At 36.8% G+C, this 19,543-nt stretch overlaps 1 protein-coding gene across 3 annotated transcripts in view; it reads left to right on the top strand.

Moving 5' to 3' along the window:
- LOC106070630 (paired box protein Pax-3-B-like) overlaps positions 1-19,543 on the top strand; it is a 39,091-nt gene that overhangs the window by 7,647 nt on the left and 11,901 nt on the right. For 2 of the 3 annotated variants that reach the window (XM_056008842.1, XM_056008841.1), the window contains exons 3-7: positions 5,530-5,716; positions 6,645-6,807; positions 13,931-14,115; positions 15,528-15,819; positions 18,362-18,483. In XM_056008842.1, the coding sequence (XP_055864817.1) occupies positions 5,530-5,716; positions 6,645-6,807; positions 13,931-14,115; positions 15,528-15,819; positions 18,362-18,483 (949 nt within the window). The remainder of the gene's footprint in view (positions 1-5,529; positions 5,717-6,644; positions 6,808-13,930; positions 14,116-15,527; positions 15,820-18,361; positions 18,484-19,543) is intronic. The other variant, XM_056008843.1, reaches the window with a different exon arrangement.

Raw genomic sequence — 19,543 nt, 5'->3', positions numbered from 1 at the left:
CCAGACTAGGCCCCGCGCAATCCGTTTCGCATAGGGCCCCGCAATTGCTAGGGCCGGCCCTGCTGTTACGTTTTGTTATATGAAGATACTCTTTTAACAATATATCAACGAAACGTCAAAGTCATAATTTATAATCAATTTAATCTTCATGAACACTATAAACACTATTTAGTTTCCATTCCTCCATTTCGGTTCCCTCCCTCCATTCAACAGGAATTCGCACCGTTCCACATTTACACTAACATGCGCACGTAACACCACCAATTAGTTTTTGGTTCCCTGACCTTTGACTGCAGAGTGTGACCAGAAGCTTTATAGAGAGTTCTGCCTGCGTTGTCATTAGGTTTCGCAAGATCAGAGCGATAGTATTTGTGCTTATTCTTTAACAGTTCTTGAATTGTGGTATTGCTCTCATCAAACCAGTCTCTGTTATATCCAGCGACTTTGGCTGTCACGTCCTGAAGTATCGCTTTTAGCTGGCTCCAGTTACTCACTGGGTCATCGTCCTGGGGTATTCCAAGATCAGACACAAGTAGTACACTGAAGCGTTCTCGTACGTCCGCGAGCCTATGTAGCTTCTTTGCCCTAGGCAGGCCACTTTTTTTTACCATCTTGATGGTGATGTTCAGCTTCGTCCGGACAAGACGATGGTCCGTGTAACAGTCGGCACTCGGCATTATTCTAGTGTGCGTCACATCCCCGACATCACACTGTCTCACTATAATGTAATCCAACATGTGCCAATAAACATAACATCCCGCAAGAGGAGGATATTAAACTCTGAATTCTGTATATCCCATCAATACTTACACCAGATAGATCAAAATTTCATTTGTAAAATTCAACCATTTATCTAATATATAAAACTGAATGTAAAGTATATCATATGTATGCATGTATGTATGTATGTATGTATGTATGTATGTCTCTCTATGTAGAGAGCATAAAGGAAGGGTCACAGATTGCAGATGTCATACACAACAGAAGCAGAAAGAAGGGTGAAAATGCAATGGCGCCTGGTGATTTTATATGCCCAACCTGTGATCGCAGCTGTGTATCAAGGATTGGCCTCTTTAGTCACACAAGAAGTTGCAAAGGGAAAAGATCGTCTCGCGAGACGTAAAATGCCACAGAATTGATGTATGTATGTATGTATGTATGTATGTATGTATGTATGTATGTATGTATGTATGCATGAATGTATGTATGTATGTATGTATGTATGTATGTATGTATGTATGCATGTATGCATGCATGTATGCATGTATGCATGTATGTATGTATGTATGTATGTATGTATGTATGTATGCATGAATGTATGTATGTATGTATGTATGTATGCATGAATGTATGTATGTATGTATGCATGCATGTATGCATGTATGCATGTATGTATGTATGTATGTATGTATGTATGTCCCGCATAGAAAACAAAACCGTGTGACCAATATTGTTAAAACTTGAAATAATAGTTCCTTATATTATGGCAGAGACCGTAGTGTATTGTTATAACATTGCCATGCACACCGCCATCCATGCTAGAGCAGAAGGTGCGCACTAGAGACTAGCCAGAGAAGGATGTGACATTAGAGAGAAGATTGTAATAGACCCACTAAAACAACATGAGCTTCAATAAACACAATGATTTTATTAGTCTCTATTTATGCTCTTTACTCCAGCCACTTGTTCTCTAAACTGACTTCCTTTTACACACAGTCCTGACACACTGCTGTCCACTCAACCATTTACACTCAAGGTCCACTGGTCATTTCATACACAGGCACAGACACTGCACTACCAGCCACTCAAAACACATACACTTACTATCACAGAGAGAACGATGATCCGCTCATGTCCAGAGCTAGCTGGGGTGGTGGAGGGCGTGTCCAAATTTGAAAATCCCCCGGCCCCCACTTGAGGGTTACCCCCAAATGAGTGTCAAAATTATTTTTAACATTAAATATTAAGCCAATGTCATGATATGTTGCTATTCATGTTGTTATGTAAATCAGTGACCATGTTGCATGTGTCCCACACATTAGACTTATACATTTATTTAGTACATTATCTCATGTCATGATGTCAAATGTCAACTTGCAGGGGCCCCTAAAGAGGCTAAGCCCCAGGGCACCCAAATCCCATGCGACGCATACTGCTGGCACAGTGCCGCACTGCGATAGTTAGATCACTGTAACTGTAAATCTACTTTCGACTAAGCCCACCAAGCCCCCGAATCCCTTGCGACGCATACTGCTGGTACAGTGCCGCTCTACCGATAATTTGATCACTGTAAACCTACTTTTGGCCCAACCTGTTGATTGATTTTATTTATCCATTCATATTTGGACCCAAGTTGAAATGTTGATTGATCGAACCGAAAAGAATATCTGACCAGTGTAAAGAGAAAATAAAATGAGGAAGAGTTTAAATAGAAGCAAATGATTGACCATTATTAAATATCTTGAAAGTCCTTCGAAATAAGAAATACATTTTCAAAAATAAAAACATTTTTGGTTCATTCCCACACATAAGTTGTCATATTTAATTTATTTCACAAAGATAGAGACACATTTCTTATTCCATACGCTAGAACAAATTCATACAAGTGCTCCTTCTTCCTTAGTGCCATTAGAGAATGAAATGGGTTGCCTGAATCCGCCTGGAAAACCAACGTCTTAGCAGAATTTAAGTCATTGATTTACATGCATGACAAGATTGACACATGAAATGCGTAGGACCTATTTATCTTCTTTTTAATTAGACGTAATATATAAGATAACTTATGATAAAATTTGTATTTCGGTGTCAAATTGTAAGACTGGGGCTAGTTGAATGACGCTGGCAGTAAAAGGCTATTGTTTAAAAATAAAAGAAGAAAGAAAAAAAAATCTAAAGAACACATGTGAATATGAATTAATTAACAGCTCCTTAAAACGACTTCTCCATTCTTTCAAAGATTAAATGATAAAGGGAAACTCCGATGGTTTTTCAAATTTGACTTATTGACATATTTAAATTCTGCGTAAAAAGTTGTATTAGTAAACATTTTACCATTTTTTATTTAAATGCTTAGAAACATTTATCTATATTATAAAGTAGAATGTGTGGTGTATGTATGTATGTATGTATGGATGTATGTTACTTATAGACATCAAAACCGCTTGACCAATCTTGATAAAACTAGGCAGGAATGTTCCTTGGGTACCAACTTAGACCGTAGTGTATGTATTGTAGCCCTAAAACAAACTTAAGACCCTCAAAAAAAATAAAGTTGTCCGACTCTATTACTTCTATAGTATTTTATGGATCTAGGCCATGTCTACAATGTTGACATGAGAAAAGATCGAAAGGATTTAGACCTAGATCTAATTTTAAGAAATACACTTTGCGCAGATAGTTTTTTACTTTGACACATGAAAATACAAAAGTAGATCTATTGATTTCATTATATAATAAAATTAACCTTCAATTTTGTGTTTCAAAAGCATTTTTTACATTAATTAGTTCCTTATATCTGTGATTACAGATTTCCTGACGAACATTCTTTCATTAGACAATACCGTAATGAATCGCGTACTAAATATTGTTGTAACTTAGGTTAGGCACTCAACGTAAAGGCAGGCAACACGACACAGTGTAACAGGAAATAAAGACAGGTGTTTATTCACTAGGACAAACACATAGCATCCTTCAGCTTCCTCAGAGTCTTTCTACTAATTTACCAGTCCTTTAGACAGCAACCCGAATGTGGACCAACGACAGCCTTCCCGCTTCGCTCCAGGTCCCTTCTACAACCTTCAGGCAGCACCAAAAGCTGGCTTCTTAGTTTCCAAACATTCAGACTCTTCACAATCCCTGATGCACTGTTCTTCTTTTCATTCTAGTCTCTTCCTGTTTACGTTCACTAGTGCGCTAGTGCGCACCTCAAGCGCTGGTGCAAGGCAGGGTTACAACAATATTAATTCGTTTAATTGTTTACTTTATAATCCCATCCCTAGATCTAAAACTCTAATTCAACTCTAAGATGATAAAACTTCTCTTCGCACAGATAGTTTTATACTTTAACACATGAACATACTAATTATAGTCCATTCATTTCATATTTTGATCAAATAAACATTCAAATTTGGTTTTCTAAAGCTACATTCGTTTACGAAAGTTGCGAAGCCGAGTTAAGATAGGCCTAGATCTATATTCATTCATGAATCGCGTACTAAACATTATTTCGTTTTATTGTTCACTTTATAATCCCATTCATTTAACAAAGCTATCGCTCTTTTCGTTTTTAATAGATATGAATGTATCGACTTCGGGTAAACCATTTTCGCAAAACTAATTTTATTTTCGTAGCGAAAGAGAAATAACGTGAAAGGATCATTAGCTACGTTTAACATACATCTAAATCCAATCCACTAGATTATTCAAAAGCAAATGTTTTAATTTAAAAAAAAATGGATTTTCCCCTATTAGCTATTTTGATCTGATAGCTTCATTCACACTATTTTTACATTGACACATTCGCTTTACTTATTACATTATTTTTTCGTTTAATTGTTTACAAAACACTCTCAGTGACTATATCGACAGTAATGCGCAAATAAAGACCCGCTGGTCGCGGGTAACATATGTCTAGTATTTAATAAATTAGTCAGCAAATTCTTGACATCTCAAAAAAAAAAAAAAAACGGGGTTCTATGAGATTTTGTTTTAAGCTAGTTCATACGTCATTTCCCTCAACAATACTGAAAGAGAAACTAGATTTGACCAATCGTATCGCTTCATTCTTACAGTAGCTGTTAGGCTTAGTGACGGCCTAGTCCAGAGCGATGATACAGTTATATATATATATATATATATATATATATATATATATATATATATATATATATATATATATATATATATATATATATATATATATATATGCATGTTTAGATAGATCTAAAAGCATTAGGATAATCAACTCGAGAAAAAGAGTAACATTTTCATCTAAGCCTCTCTCTGTCCTAAGAAGTACATAGATCGTGTGTCTGAATGATTCGAACAAACTGGTCAGTGTAAGGCTAGTCAAGACTGCGTGTAGTCGGTCATGACAAGACAACCAAGCGATAGTGTTTGTTGTGTGTTGAGTGGTCAGGCGAGAAGATACACACTGCCGTGGTTAGTCAAGCATGTAAATCTCCTTTAACACGCATTGTTTTCTTTGCTTACAAGATCCTAGATCTAACTGCATAGACCAAGATATATTTCTTTACGAGAGTGTAAACTTTGTTGTATGGTCTCCTGTTATACAATAACTCAATAGATTAAAACACATTTGTGACGTCACATAGAAACCCGGTGAAAGGTCTGACTGTTTTGGATGCGCAGGAAAATTACGTCGGAAAAACATCAATTGCTAAGTTATTATTGCAAAGAAGAAAAAAAAGAATCATATATTCATTATCTGTAAATCAAATCACATATTATATCAAAAATTGTCAAAACCATCGGAGTTTCCCTTTAAAATTCTCATGCTATTCAAATTAGATGTGTGTCCAAGATACTGCAGCGTTATCAAGAGACGGGCAGCATCAGACCCGGCGTGATAGGGGGCAGCAAACCAAGGGTGGCGACTCCTGAGGTGGAGGAGAAGATTGAGGAATACAAGAGAGACAACCCAGGTGTGTTCAGCTGGGAAATACGAGACAAACTCCTGAAGGTGGGAACAAGGAACGTGAGTATACATGAGAGTATGTCTTTTTGTGGTCATTCTCTGTGTTGTAGTCATTTCCGAATATTTTAGTCATTCTCTATAATGTGGCCATTTTCAAAATAGGTAAAGTAAGAGTATTTAAACAGGCTAGTAGAGAGTGTATTTCTCTTGTATTCCCTTTTCTTCTTCCCCCTTTCTCTCTCTCTCTATCTCTCTCTCTCTGTCTCTCTCTCACTCACTCACTCATTCTCTCTCTTTTCAATCTCTCTCTCTCTCTCTCTATCTCTCTTTTGTTATAACTTAAGGTTGTGGATATATTGCGAAAGCTACTAAGGCATATTTTAAAATAGGCAATACATTTCTTACTTTCAATATGACATAGAATCATAGATTAGATTAGATTAGATTAGATTAGATTAGATTAAATTAGATTAGATTAGATTAGATTAGATTAGATAGACACACCGACAGATAGACAGACAGACAGATAGACAGACAGACAGACAGATAGATAGATAGATAGATAGATAGATAGATAGATAGATAGATAGATAGATATAGATAGATAGATAGATAGATAGATAGATAGATAGATAGATAGATAGATAAGATAGATAGATAGATAGATAGATAGAGATAGATAGATAGATAGATAGATAGATAGATAGATAGATAGATAGATAGATAGATAGATAGATAGATAGATAGATAGATAGATAGATAGATTCCGAAGCTGAACCATTAGATTCGATTGTCTCTTAGTCATAAACCACACATTCAATTGTAAAGACTGGCATGTCGGTCCTCTCCGTTAGAATGCTATAACCACTGTTTACATTGAGCCATAGTTTCATTACAATGTTTGAAATATCTGTTGCTGTTTTGTGTTTTTTTTTAAGTATTTCCTATACAAAGTGACCCATGCCATAATCTCACATCTTATTGCCAGGATGGAATTTGTGACCGCAACTCTGTGCCCAGTGTCAGCTCTATCTCTCGTGTACTCAGGAGTCGGTCAGTCAGAGGAGATGAGGAGGAATTGGGTAGACTGCCCATGTACCACAGTGAGCAGAAATTTGGGGGGCAGTCGGTAGCAATTACTGATAAAGATGGTGAGTAGAGTAGGTTCAACAGTATATGTATAGAGTGTCCATCAGTACGTGTTTGGTTGTTTATATATCTGTATGTGTAGGAATAAATGAATGTGTGCAGTTGTGTAAATTAGTATGTGTGTGTATATTTGTATATCTCTATGTTTGTCAATTAGTATGTATATGTATTTGTGTGACCTTTGAGATTATATGAGCCATCATCTCCCGAAGGATTACTTGATCTTTCATCATCCTGAATGATTACTTGATCTACCATCATCCTGAATGATTACTTGATCTACCATCATCCTGAATGATTACTTGATCTACCATCATCCTGAATAATGATTACTTGATCTACCATCATCCTGAATGATTACTTGATCTACCATCATCCTGAATGATTACTTGATCTCCCATCATCCTGAATGATTACTTGATCTACCATCATCCTGAATGATTACTTGATCTCCCATCATCCTGAATGATTACTTGATTTACCATCATCAATAATGATTACTTGGTCTCCCATCATCCTGTATGATTACTTGGTCTCCCATCATCCTGAATGATTACTTGATCTACCATCATCCTGAATGATTACTTGATCTTTCATCATCCTGAATGATTACTTGATCTACCATCATCCTGAATGATTACTTGATCTTTCATCATCCTGAATGATTACTTGATCTCCCATCATCCTGAATGATTACTTGATCTCCCATCATCCTGAATGATTACTTGATCTACCATCATCCTGAATGATTACTTGATCTCCCATCATCCTGAATGATTACTTGATCTACCATCATCAATAATGATTACTTGGTCTCTCATCATCCTGTATGATTACTTGGTCTCCCATCATCCTGAATGATTACTTAATCTCCCATCGAATGATTACTTAATCTCCCATCATCCTGAATGATTACTTGATCTCCCATCATCCTGAATGATTACTTGATCTACCATCATCATGAATGATTACTTGATCTCCCATCATCCTGAATGATTACTTGATCTACCATCATCAATAATGATTACTTGGTCTCCCATCATCCTGTATGATTACTTGGTCTCCCATCATCCTGAATGATTACTTAATCTCCCATCGAATGATTACTTAATCTCCCATCATCTTGAATGATTACTTGATCTCCCATCATCCTGAATGATTACTTGGCTTCCAATCGAATGATTACTAAATCTCCCATCATCCTGAATGATTACTTGATCTACCATCATCATGAATGATTACTTGATCTCCCATCGAATGATTATTTGATCTCCCATCATTATGAATGATTACTAGATCTCTCATCTACTGAATAAGTACTCGTGATGCCATTTACTGATTGACTGATTGATCGAATATTTATTTAGTAGTTAAATCGGTGGCTGAGCGGTAAAGCGCTTGGCTTCCAAACTCCGGTACGAATCCTGGTGATTTTTAATCTTGGGATCTTTGGGCACTTCTGAGTACACCCAGCTCTAATCGGTACCTGACATTACTTGGGGTAAAGGCTGTTGGTTGTTTTGCTGGCCACATGGCACCCTCTTTAACCGTGAGCCACAGAAACAGATCTGCCGCAAAGTCTGAAAGTGGAACTTTTGCTTTTCTAAATCGTTAAGATTTTAATTACTAAACACAAAGAGTAGTTACAAAACTATATGTCAGTTTTCTTTTTTATACTGACATACGGGATGGGTTAAATCGTTAAACCAAAACTAGAAGTCAGTTATTTTTTTATACTGACATACGGGATGGGTCATACCAAGTAATATGCTTTATAATGAAAATATTAATTATTTTTGGGTGCCATAGTAAGGTTAGAAGGAATCAAATTTCAAGTATTTAAGTCAAATCTGTAAGAAATTAGAAAGAAATCTAGTGAAATTCGTTTTTTTAATTATACACTAATCACACTCAGAATGCGATTACATAGATTTTGTTTAGTCTTTCATATTTCTCGTTTATTTACCTTTTATGTAAAAATTACATAAACTCCCCTTAAGTTACAAAAAAATAAAAGATAAACCTGTTTTTAGGTAATGAAATATACATGTAGACAACATTAAATAAATAATAATGGAATATCCCCGGGAAACTGTAATGGGTACCTGACCTAAGTTGGGGAGGGTTGAGGCGGCTTGTCATTGTGCAGGCACCACGACACCCTGCGCGATAACTGTTTTCCAAAGAAACAGATGACCTTTAACAGACCGCATGGTCTGAAAGGGGAACAGGAGATGTGAAGAGATTAGTGATGGGGAGACACAAGAAGTACAGGCTCTCAGAGTACGTGAGCTTAACGAGAAAATACCCAAAAAAAACGTTTTTAAATATATTGTAGTAACTCCAGTAGCGGACCGAAACGGTTAATGTATGTGCGGCCTACTGATACACACGACTCAGGCCAATCACACAGGTCAACGGGTCAACGGCTGTTGAAAAAGGGACATTACTGCTAGTACACCGCAAATATGACCAGTATTATGGTCATGTGACCGAAAGTCTTCACGGTCGAGAGACAAGGTGTAAAGAAAGGACAGTTGAGTCCAGGACAGCAAGGCAGTAAGAACTGTGTGCTACAAAGTGAGTCATTGAAAATGTAGCTGTACGAGTCTAGAAGTAGACAGAGAAAGACTTGTAGTGTTAAGTTAGGCAGTTCTGTTTTGTACAAAATAGCATTTGAATGTGATGTTGCCAGTTGTGTTGTATTGGCTTTTGATGTATTTGACATTAAACCTCCACATTAATACTTGTAGCTCTTGTCAAGTTTTTGTATTAGATGTGCTGTGTTGTATTTAGCAGTGTTTACAGAAGGCCTGATACAGAAGATCGTAACAATATATAAAGGAAGCGTGAGTTAGTGAGTTAATCCTGTACACTCCCAGGGGAGCATAGGGCCGTAACCACACCTCTCCACCGAACTCGGTTCTGTGCAGCTTCCTTCATCTGCTCCCATGTCATTCCAGTACCTTCAGCTTCACTGATGACTGACCTCTTCCAGGTTTGCTTGGGTCTGCCCACTTTCCTCTTTCCTTGTGGGTTCCAGTCCAGTGCCTGCCTTGCAATATTGGTAGCTGGATTTCGCAGGGTGTGTCCTTTCCAGTTAAAGTAAGCGTACTTGTATCAATTAGTATGGATCGTCCATGTAATTAAATTTGTAATAGATCTAGACCAGTGATGCCCAGCCTAATTCGACCTGCGGGCCATTTTAATTTCCGACACTAGTGTCGCGGGCCACATGACCGAATAGATACAAAAAACGTAATAAAATTGAACTAAAACTATTTTATTAGAAACCCGTGGATCTAGTAATTAGTGAGATGTTTGAAGTTTGTCTTCTTTTATACACTTCGGAACAATGGCTTCATTTCTCTACTTACAATGTGAGCAACATTCTATCTAGCTTAACCACCGACTCATTTTCTTATCTCTTTGTGGCTATTCAATCCTTCAATCTCCAGGCGTAGTTTAACAATATTGTATTCGCGGCTCAAATCAAGAATGCTGCCATATTTGTTTGTTTGTTTTTTAAACAGCCACACTTTCTTTACAAATCAAATACATTGGCTCGTTGTCATGTTCCTCAAAAAAAAAAAAGTAAAGATCCGTTCACTTTTCCAGTTAGATTATACATTTAGTCCCATTTCATAAACACAATGTTAAAGGTCATGGTACCAATCCATCAGAGAAAAAGTTAGGGCCCTAACGTAGGTAAAAATAACTTTATCAACCCTTTGGAGAGGGGATTTTCTACATTTTGTGCCGTCGTTTCGGCGAGCCGGGTGGAAACACTTCGCGGGCCGGATCTGGCCCGCGGGCCGTATTTTGGGCATCACTGATCTAGACTAACAATAAAAAAGCATTTAACCTATTAAATTTTTTTTAAAAGGGCGAACGACCGGAATTTGATTTCATGGCTCAAGCCTTCTCAGGCTTGTCAAGCCAACACGGTAACCACTCTGCTAGCGGAGAGCCTATGAAGTTGTAAGATAGTATAGTTATCTATTGTTTCTATAGTCACATCCGATTTTCCATGCTGCGTTCACTAAGACTCAGACAACGACCTATAAAGGGGACTAATTCAGCTTATACCACCATTTCAGTCAAGTACTATTTCTTTCCGTTTTCGAGATACCAAACAAAATAATTAATTACCATTAGCTATTTAACAATTTTTTTTTATTATTGATTCTTGTGTTGTGAGGTAAGAAAGATAAATGGTTATGCTTGCCCTGAGTGTGGCAAAATATGTAGGTCACAGCTGGGGCTGCGCATCCACTGGAAATACTGCATTCCTTTTCATTTCCTCGCTGGTCTTCGGACTCGAAGACAAGCCTTATTATTATTGATTCTTTTGATTTGAAGTAAAAATAGATGTGCGAAATTTCAGCTTAATTCGAAATTGGGTGTTGGAGAAGTAACGTGTACAAACTTTGTGACCAGACGTACAGAGTGAGTTAATATAAGCTTTGTAAAAAAAAATTTACAAGAAATTCTGTTGTTGGACTTATAACATAGTTGTAAGTAGAGTTTTTTACTGTGCCACTTAATGTCGTAAAAGACCTTATTTTGATGCTAAATTAATAATGTCGTAAAAGATTTAAGTCTATCAAGAACGTGTATGCACGTGGCTGCGAGAGATTATTTGACAAAGGGGGTACTTTTTTGTCGACATCAAAATCACGCCAGATTGCTCGGCCCCCATGGGGTGTAATCCACCCTCTGAAACATCAACGGGGAAAGTGATACCCAAGGATACCTTTGATTTCCCCCCGCCACAGGGGCAGAAGTCCTTGGTTGTTATTTATTTGGGTTTTTTTTTAAGTCGTGGAAATATGCATTTGTTAAAATGTAAGTCAGTATTGCTTACTAAATAAAACACTGAAGATGGAAGGGCAGGTTGATACTAAAGTAACACTAACACTAAGACTGCATCACTGATGATAATACAGTGATATGTATATATATATATATATAGTTCCTATTTAATAATTTGCAGGGCTTCACGTGCTATCTAATAAGTAGTATACTGTGATAATTTGGTTCTTAAATTTCTTTAAAAGATGGTTATAATAAGGTCGTACTTAAGCTGCATAAAATGTTGAGAGCCTTTGCATTTTTCGTTTCATTTTAGTTTGCATTACACATAACCTTGTATAGAAAAGCATATAAACAAGACAAATATAAAAATATACTCTTTGCAAAAGAAAGCGTATTTGAAGGGAAGAACCGTAAAATCACTGTCATTTCTCTCTTAGCCATCCCACGTGTACTTAAACTCTCTCACGAAACGAAAGGTTTGAGCTTAGCTTTTTTTTTGAAAGGCCACTGTCTTTAGTTACTACTTTAACAAAGTTTTATATGGTTCGGATGCTCCTTCAGAGTTGAAGATAATCGACTTTCTACTTTCTAGGCCAAACCTGCCGCAGGACTACGGGGAGGGGGTAGGAATGAGACGACCCAGCCACAGGCCTGCGCGCATACCACGTGACCAGGCAGCCGTTGAACTTGATTGAAGCCCAACACTGCTGTGGCACAAGGATTGGCCTCTTTAGTCACACAAGAAGTTGCAAAGGGAAAAGATCGTCTCTCGAGACGTAAAATGCTAAAAGACATAATCTGTTTTTAACTTTAAATATATATAGGGGCCTATTTATAAATATATGTCAGGGTGTCATGTGGCCAGCACAACGACCAACCGCATTTATTTTCTCAAACTAAAGTCAGGACTAAGGACCGCTCTAAAAATCCAGAACTTCAAAATATAAGTATTCAGCTTCGATACCCAGTTGGATTTTTCTTTTTCATGTTTTCCTAATAATTTGTGCTTTCCTGAATTTTGCAACTAATTTTTGTTATTTTTTCTACCATCCATTCCCCCCCCCCCCCCCATTGCTCGCTACCTTTGTCATAATTTGCTTAAAAAACGTTTTCGACCAAATTACCTTGTTATACTATGAATTGCTCACTTCTTACTGTTTAACGTTTTCGACCAAATTACCTTGTTATACTATGAATTGCTCACTTCTTACTGTTTAACGTTTTCGACCAAATTACCTTGTTATACTATGAATTGCTCACTTCTTACTGTTTAACGTTTTCGACCAAATTACCTTGTTATACTATGAATTGCTCACTTCTTACTGTTTAACGTTTTCGACCAAATTACCTTGTTATACTATGAATTGCTCACTTCTTACTGTTTAACGTTTTCGACCAAATTACCTTGTTATACTATGAATTGCTCACTTCTTACTGTTTAACGTTTTCGACCAAATTACCTTGTTATACTATGAATTGCTCACTTCTTACTGTTTAACGTTTTCGACCAAATTACCTTGTTATACTATGAATTGCTCACTTCTTACTGTTTAACGTTTTCGACCAAATTACCTTGTTATACTATGAATTGCTCACTTCTTACTGTTTAACGTCACGATCACAAACCCAGTTGGATTTTTCTTTTTCATGTTTTCCTAATAATTTGTGCTTTCCTGAATTTTGCAACTAATTTTTGTTATTTTTTCTACCATCCATTCCCCCCCCCCCCCATTGCTCGCTACCTTTGTCATAATTTGCTTAAAAAACGTTTTCGACCAAATTACCTTGTTATACTATGAATTGCTCACTTCTTACTGTTTAACGTTTTCGACCAAATTACCTTGTTATACTATGAATTGCTCACTTCTTACTGTTTAACGTTTTCGACCAAATTACCTTGTTATACTATGAATTGCTCACTTCTTACTGTTTAACGTTTTCGACCAAATTACCTTGTTATACTATGAATTGCTCACTTCTTACTGTTTAACGTTTTCGACCAAATTACCTTGTTATACTATGAATTGCTCACTTCTTACTGTTTAACGTTTTCGACCAAATTACCTTGTTATACTATGAATTGCTCACTTCTTACTGTTTAACGTTTTCGACCAAATTACCTTGTTATACTATGAATTGCTCACTTCTTACTGTTTAACGTTTTCGACCAAATTACCTTGTTATACTATGAATTGCTCACTTCTTACTGTTTAACGTTTTCGACCAAATTACCTTGTTATACTATGAATTGCTCACTTCTTACTGTTTAACGTCACGATCACAAACTAGTCCTCGCTGTGTTCACAGATCTATCAGATTGCGATTCAGAGCCGGGCATAGAACTGAAACGTAAGCAGAGGCGGAGCCGGACCTCCTTCACCAGCGAACAGTTGGAGGACCTGGAGCGAGCCTTTGAGCGAACCCACTACCCGGACATCTACACCCGTGAGGAGCTTGCCCAGAGAACCAAGCTGACGGAAGCCAGGGTCCAGGTAATTACTGTTCATATTCAGCGTTCTCGTTTTGAGCCAGTAGCGTAACTAGGTGGAGGGAGATTGTGGGACCGTCCGCTGATGGTGCGGTTCGATAAAGGGATTCAAATTTTTATTCTTTCCTTTGATAGAGGCTAGTCCACAAAGTTCCAGTTTTTTTTTTAGCTTGCGGCGGATTCGTGATGAATTCAAAAAGTCTATTTTTTTTCACTCCGATTGTAGGCATACGAACTTGTTTGAGAGAGTTACAAACAATAGAAAAAAAAAAAAGAAATACTTTTTAAATCAAAGCTTATCAAAGGAAAAATAACCGCTAATTACTACCATTTATCTGAGAATTACAGAGTTTAGCTCCTTTAACAAAATTAATTAATTAGTACTGAATGATTAAGTAGTAGGTTAATTTTTTTGGATTAATTCGTGTATAGTTTATGACCATGGAAAACTATGCAAATTTTCAACTTGATCCCATAATGGGTATGGGAGAAAAAACGTGTCAAAACTTAATAAGGGGACTAAATCCATATATATATATATATATATATATATATATATATATATATATATATATATATATATATATATATATACACTTCTGATTAATTAGAAATTATTCCCCATATTTCGAAATCAAACAAAATAATTAATCACCAATAATTAATTAACTAGGCGTTTAATATTTTCATTGAATCATGACTTGTAAGGTGCAATGAATAATTGTACACAATTTTAACTTAATCCGAGAATGGGAAATGGAAAACAAAAATTATACTAGATAGGCATAGTGACTTGATATAGGTTTTGTAAAAAGAGAGATAACTAGTGAGAGAGAGAGTGAGACAGATCTAGAGAACGGAAGAAATAAAGAATATGCATCCTCCGTTTGGGACCCCTCAACTCAAAAAAACATTAAGAAACTGGAACAGACACAAAATAGAGCTGTGAGATTCATAGCAAACGAATATTCACATTTGACTAGAGTAACATCATTAGTAAAATCACTAAATTTAGAAAACCTTCAGGACAGAAGGCTCAAAAGTAAAGTAGCAATTATACATATAACACTGAACCATAATCTTCAAAATACAAAAACAGAATTTAATAAAATACTCTGAAAGACACAAAGATAAAGGCACATTCCTCGTCCCATATGCTAGCACAAATTTGTACAAATACTCCTTCTACCCTAGTGCTATTAGAGCATGGAATGGGTTACCTGGGCTAGCCAGGAAAACCAGTGACTTGGCAGAGTTTAAGTCTTTGGCTAATATGCATGACTAAATGCATGACACGTAGGACGTAATCATCTTCTTTTTTGAAGTAACGTCTGTATTATATAAGATAAGATAAGAAAAAGAAGATTGCTTAAATGACCTATGTATGAAAATGCACTATATGTTTGTTGTCGTTAGGTTTGGTTCAGCAACAGAAGAGCCCGTTGGAGAAAACAAGTTGGCAGCAACCAGCTCTCGGCCATCAACACTTTCTTACAGCTGCCACAGAGCGGGTCCCACGGTGTCCACTCCATGAATTCGGCCACGGTGATGAGCCAGCCTGTACACACTGACCAGGTATCCATGGGCTCTGTGCCTGGACCAGCGCCCATTCAGCCTCAGTCCATGCTCCAGTCGTCACTGCCCACTTGCACCCCGCCCTCTGCGTTCATGTTCAGCGATGCCAACTACTCTTTACCATCAGCGCCAGGTCGGTGTGTCACTGTAATAGCTAGGATTGGGTTTTAACATTAGGTCTATCTCTTGGATTGGGTTTTAACATTAGGTCTACCTCTTGGATTGGGTTTTAACATTAGGTCTACCTCTTGGATTGGGTTTTAACATTAGGTCTACCTCTTGGATTGGGTTTTAACATTAGGTCTACCTCTTGGATTGGGTTTTAACATTAGGTCTACCTCTTGGATTGGGTTTTAACATTAGGTCTACCTCTTGGATTGGGTTTTAACATTAGATTTATCTCTTGGATTGGGTTTTAACATTAGGTCTACCTCTTGGATTGGGTTTTAACATTAGGTCTATCTCTTGGATTGGGTTTTAACATTAGGTCTATCTCTTGGATTGGGTTTTAACATTATGTCTATCTCTTGGATTGGGTTTTAACACTAGGTCTATCCCTTATGTAAGTTTTTAAAATTAGGTCGACCTCATGTGTTGGCTTTAACTTTAGGTCTATTATTTTATGACTTTAGCAATATTCCTATTATGTCATTTTAGCAGTAGATCAACTTTTATGTTTGCTTAGGAGGGAGGTCTATCTATTTTCTAACATCACCTCTATCTGTTATTTTGAGATTAACTTAAGACTTTTCTGGTATACTAAGTTTAACTTTAGATCAATGTTGTGACACGGTTACTGTGTGGTCAACCGTGACACACGGTCAAGTGTTGGGTATCGAGAGTTAGGGGACATGGGGGAAGTGACGAGTGTGTAAACAAGAAGAGAGGAAGTCAGCTAGTGAAGTTGGCTATCTGTATATAATGTCTGCCGTGTATATATGTTATGTTGAAATGCTTCACAATTAAAGGACACTTTAAACGTATAGGGACTTGTTTCTTCAGTGATCTTCACAATCAATTTGTTAAGTTGAGCTTAACTTTATGTCTATCTGTTGTTGTTTTTTTTTAAATTTAACTTTATGGCTATCTATTGTGTTGAGTTTAACATTAGGCCTATCGTTTGACATCAGGTCTGTTATCTTGAGTTTAACATTAGGTCTATCTGTGATATTACAATTACAATTTGCTTACCAAAAGGGTAAAGGTGTAGACGATGCCATCCTAAATATTTTAAACTGTGTCTACAAACATCTGGGCTTACCGAACACTTATGTAAGATTGTTCTTTATTGATTTCTCATCAGCTTTTAACACTATACAACTTCATTTACTCATTGAAAAGATGAAAGCGTTGCAGATTAGTCCATACATAATACTATGGGCTAATGAATTTTTGACCCAGAGAGCTCAGAGGGTTAGGGTAAACAATGTTATATCTAATGAACGCATAGTTAACACAGGGGCGCCCCAGGGGGCTGTGACATCGCCATTGTGGTTCATTCTGTACACCAATGATTTTCAATCCGATTTTTCTTGTTGCTCCTTCACAAAATTCGCTGATGATGCGGCTCTTCTTGCCCTGCTCTCAGAGAGCTCAGACGTAAATAAGTATTTCAAAGAAGTAGAACAAATTGAAAAATAATGTAAAGATAATTTTTTATTATTAAATGTAAAAAAAAACAAAGAAATGATAATCGATTTTCGTAGGGACAAGAAGGAAAATGATATTGTTTCTGTAGCTGGAGAGACTATTGAAATTGTGCAAACCTTTAAATACCTTGGTACTATCCTAGACAATAAACTAAATTTTACTGCAAATACTGATTATATCAGCAAAAAAGGGCAGCAAAGATTACGATTACTAGGAAAACTGTCCTCGTTTAATGTTAGCGAAAAGGCCTTGGCTATGTTTTATAACGCTCACATCTACAATATTTTAAGTATCAATATCACTGCCTGGTATGGCAATCTGAGCATTAAAAATAAAAATAAACTTCATAGAATCCTAAATGCTGCTGGCAAAATCATTGGCAAAAAACAAACCCCATTTGGGCAGTTGTTTGAGACAAACATCTATAAAAAAGCTAACAAGATCCTCGAAATAAAGAATCACCCTTTGTGTCAGGATTTTGTGATTTTACCATCACAAAAGAGATACAAGACACCGATAGCAAAGACAAACAGACACAAACACTCTTTTGTTCCCCTGGCAATCAAATCATTAAATAAGAACAATCTGGTATAAACTTTGTCACATGTAAATTATGAGTGAGTCTGGTGTGAATGTACACTTTGGTTTCTTATAGTTATAATGTTTTTCGTTTGGTGTAATGCACAAATTTTAAGACAAATTTCCTTACGGATAATAAAGATTATTATTATTATTATTATTATATTGACATGTTTGTAAAATGTTTGACATGTTTCGGATGTTCCTTCAGAGCTGAAGATAGTTTACTTCCTAGTCCAAACCTCCCGCAGGACGACGGGGGATGGGAGCGGGCAGGGTTTGAACCCTCGACCGTCGATAAATCCGAACGACAGTCCAGCGCGCAAACCGCACGACCAGGCAGCCATATTAACCAATATGAAAGACCATATAAAGTAGGCCTATTTGTTTTAAAATACTCGAGAGAAAATCATAGTTTGAATAGACATGTATTTCTCCTTTCTCAGAAAGTTTCTGGCCACACAGGCCACAGCTGAGTTCTCTGCATCAAGCGTTCACCCCCTCCTTCAAAGCACCTGACGTCACCTACAACGGACTTATGGACTCCTACCTTTCCCACGCAGCGCAGGTAAGTTAAGGCTGTAATATCGTTCGGTGAAAAAAAACATCTCTGAGTAAAATCCTTTTTTTTTTGGTCGACGTTCATACCTGGGCGCAATCAATGTACTGATGTTACGTGCGCAGTATAGTGTGAATGTGGAATGGTGCGAATGCGTGTTGAAAGGGAAGATAGGTGAGCTTTTAGAAATGGAGTAATGTAAACGAAGATATAATAGACATAGCATTATTTGGTGTATCAAGATTAAAGTCCTCATACTATATATACGAGTTCGTTAGGTATGCGATCAAGAGTCTCATTTGCTCGTAACAACTAGTGTCATCAATGTACTAGTGTTATAGACTCCTGCTTTCAACAGCAACGCAATTTATTGAATTGTTCTATTTGATCTGGAAGTCGCGACTGTTTCTTTGCTCTGATCAATTAATTATTCTCATTTTTACTGAAACTATGCATTAAATTGTGACAGATAATCAAGGAAGATACCCGGTATGCATTTAGAAAATTCACATTAGGATTTATCTCCCTTCATTTGTCCCTCACTTCTACTACACATTTAGTGTAATGAAGGACTCGTAGTGGTGTAAAAACTCAAGTGTTTAGAAAAAAAAAAGTATTTGCATCACTCTTAGCACTTGTATTACTCTTAGCTCTTGTATTACTCTTAGCACTTGTATCACACTTAGCACTTTATTTCTCTTAGCACTTGTATCACTCTTAGCACTTGTATCACTCTTAGCACACGTATTTCTCTTAGCACTTATATCACTCTTAGTACTTGTATCACACTTAGCACTTTATTTCTCTTAGCACTTGTATCACACTTAGCACTTTATTTCTCTTAGCACTTGTATCACTCTTAGCACACGTATTTCTCTTAGCACTTGTATCACTTTTAGTACTTGTTTCACTCTTAGCACATGTATCACTCTTAGGACTTGTATCACTCTTAGCACTTGTATCACTCTTAGTACTTGTATCACTCTTAGCACTTGTATTACTCTTAGTACTTGTATCACTCTTAGTACTTGTATCACTCTTAGCACTGGTATCACTCTTAGCACATGTA

The sequence above is a fragment of the Biomphalaria glabrata genome, chromosome 13, assembly GCF_947242115.1.
Source record: "Biomphalaria glabrata chromosome 13, xgBioGlab47.1, whole genome shotgun sequence".
NCBI classification, from domain to species: Eukaryota; Metazoa; Mollusca; class Gastropoda; family Planorbidae; genus Biomphalaria; species Biomphalaria glabrata.
Note: the sequence above shows the minus strand (reverse complement) of the source record. Positions and strands in the feature narration are given on the sequence as shown.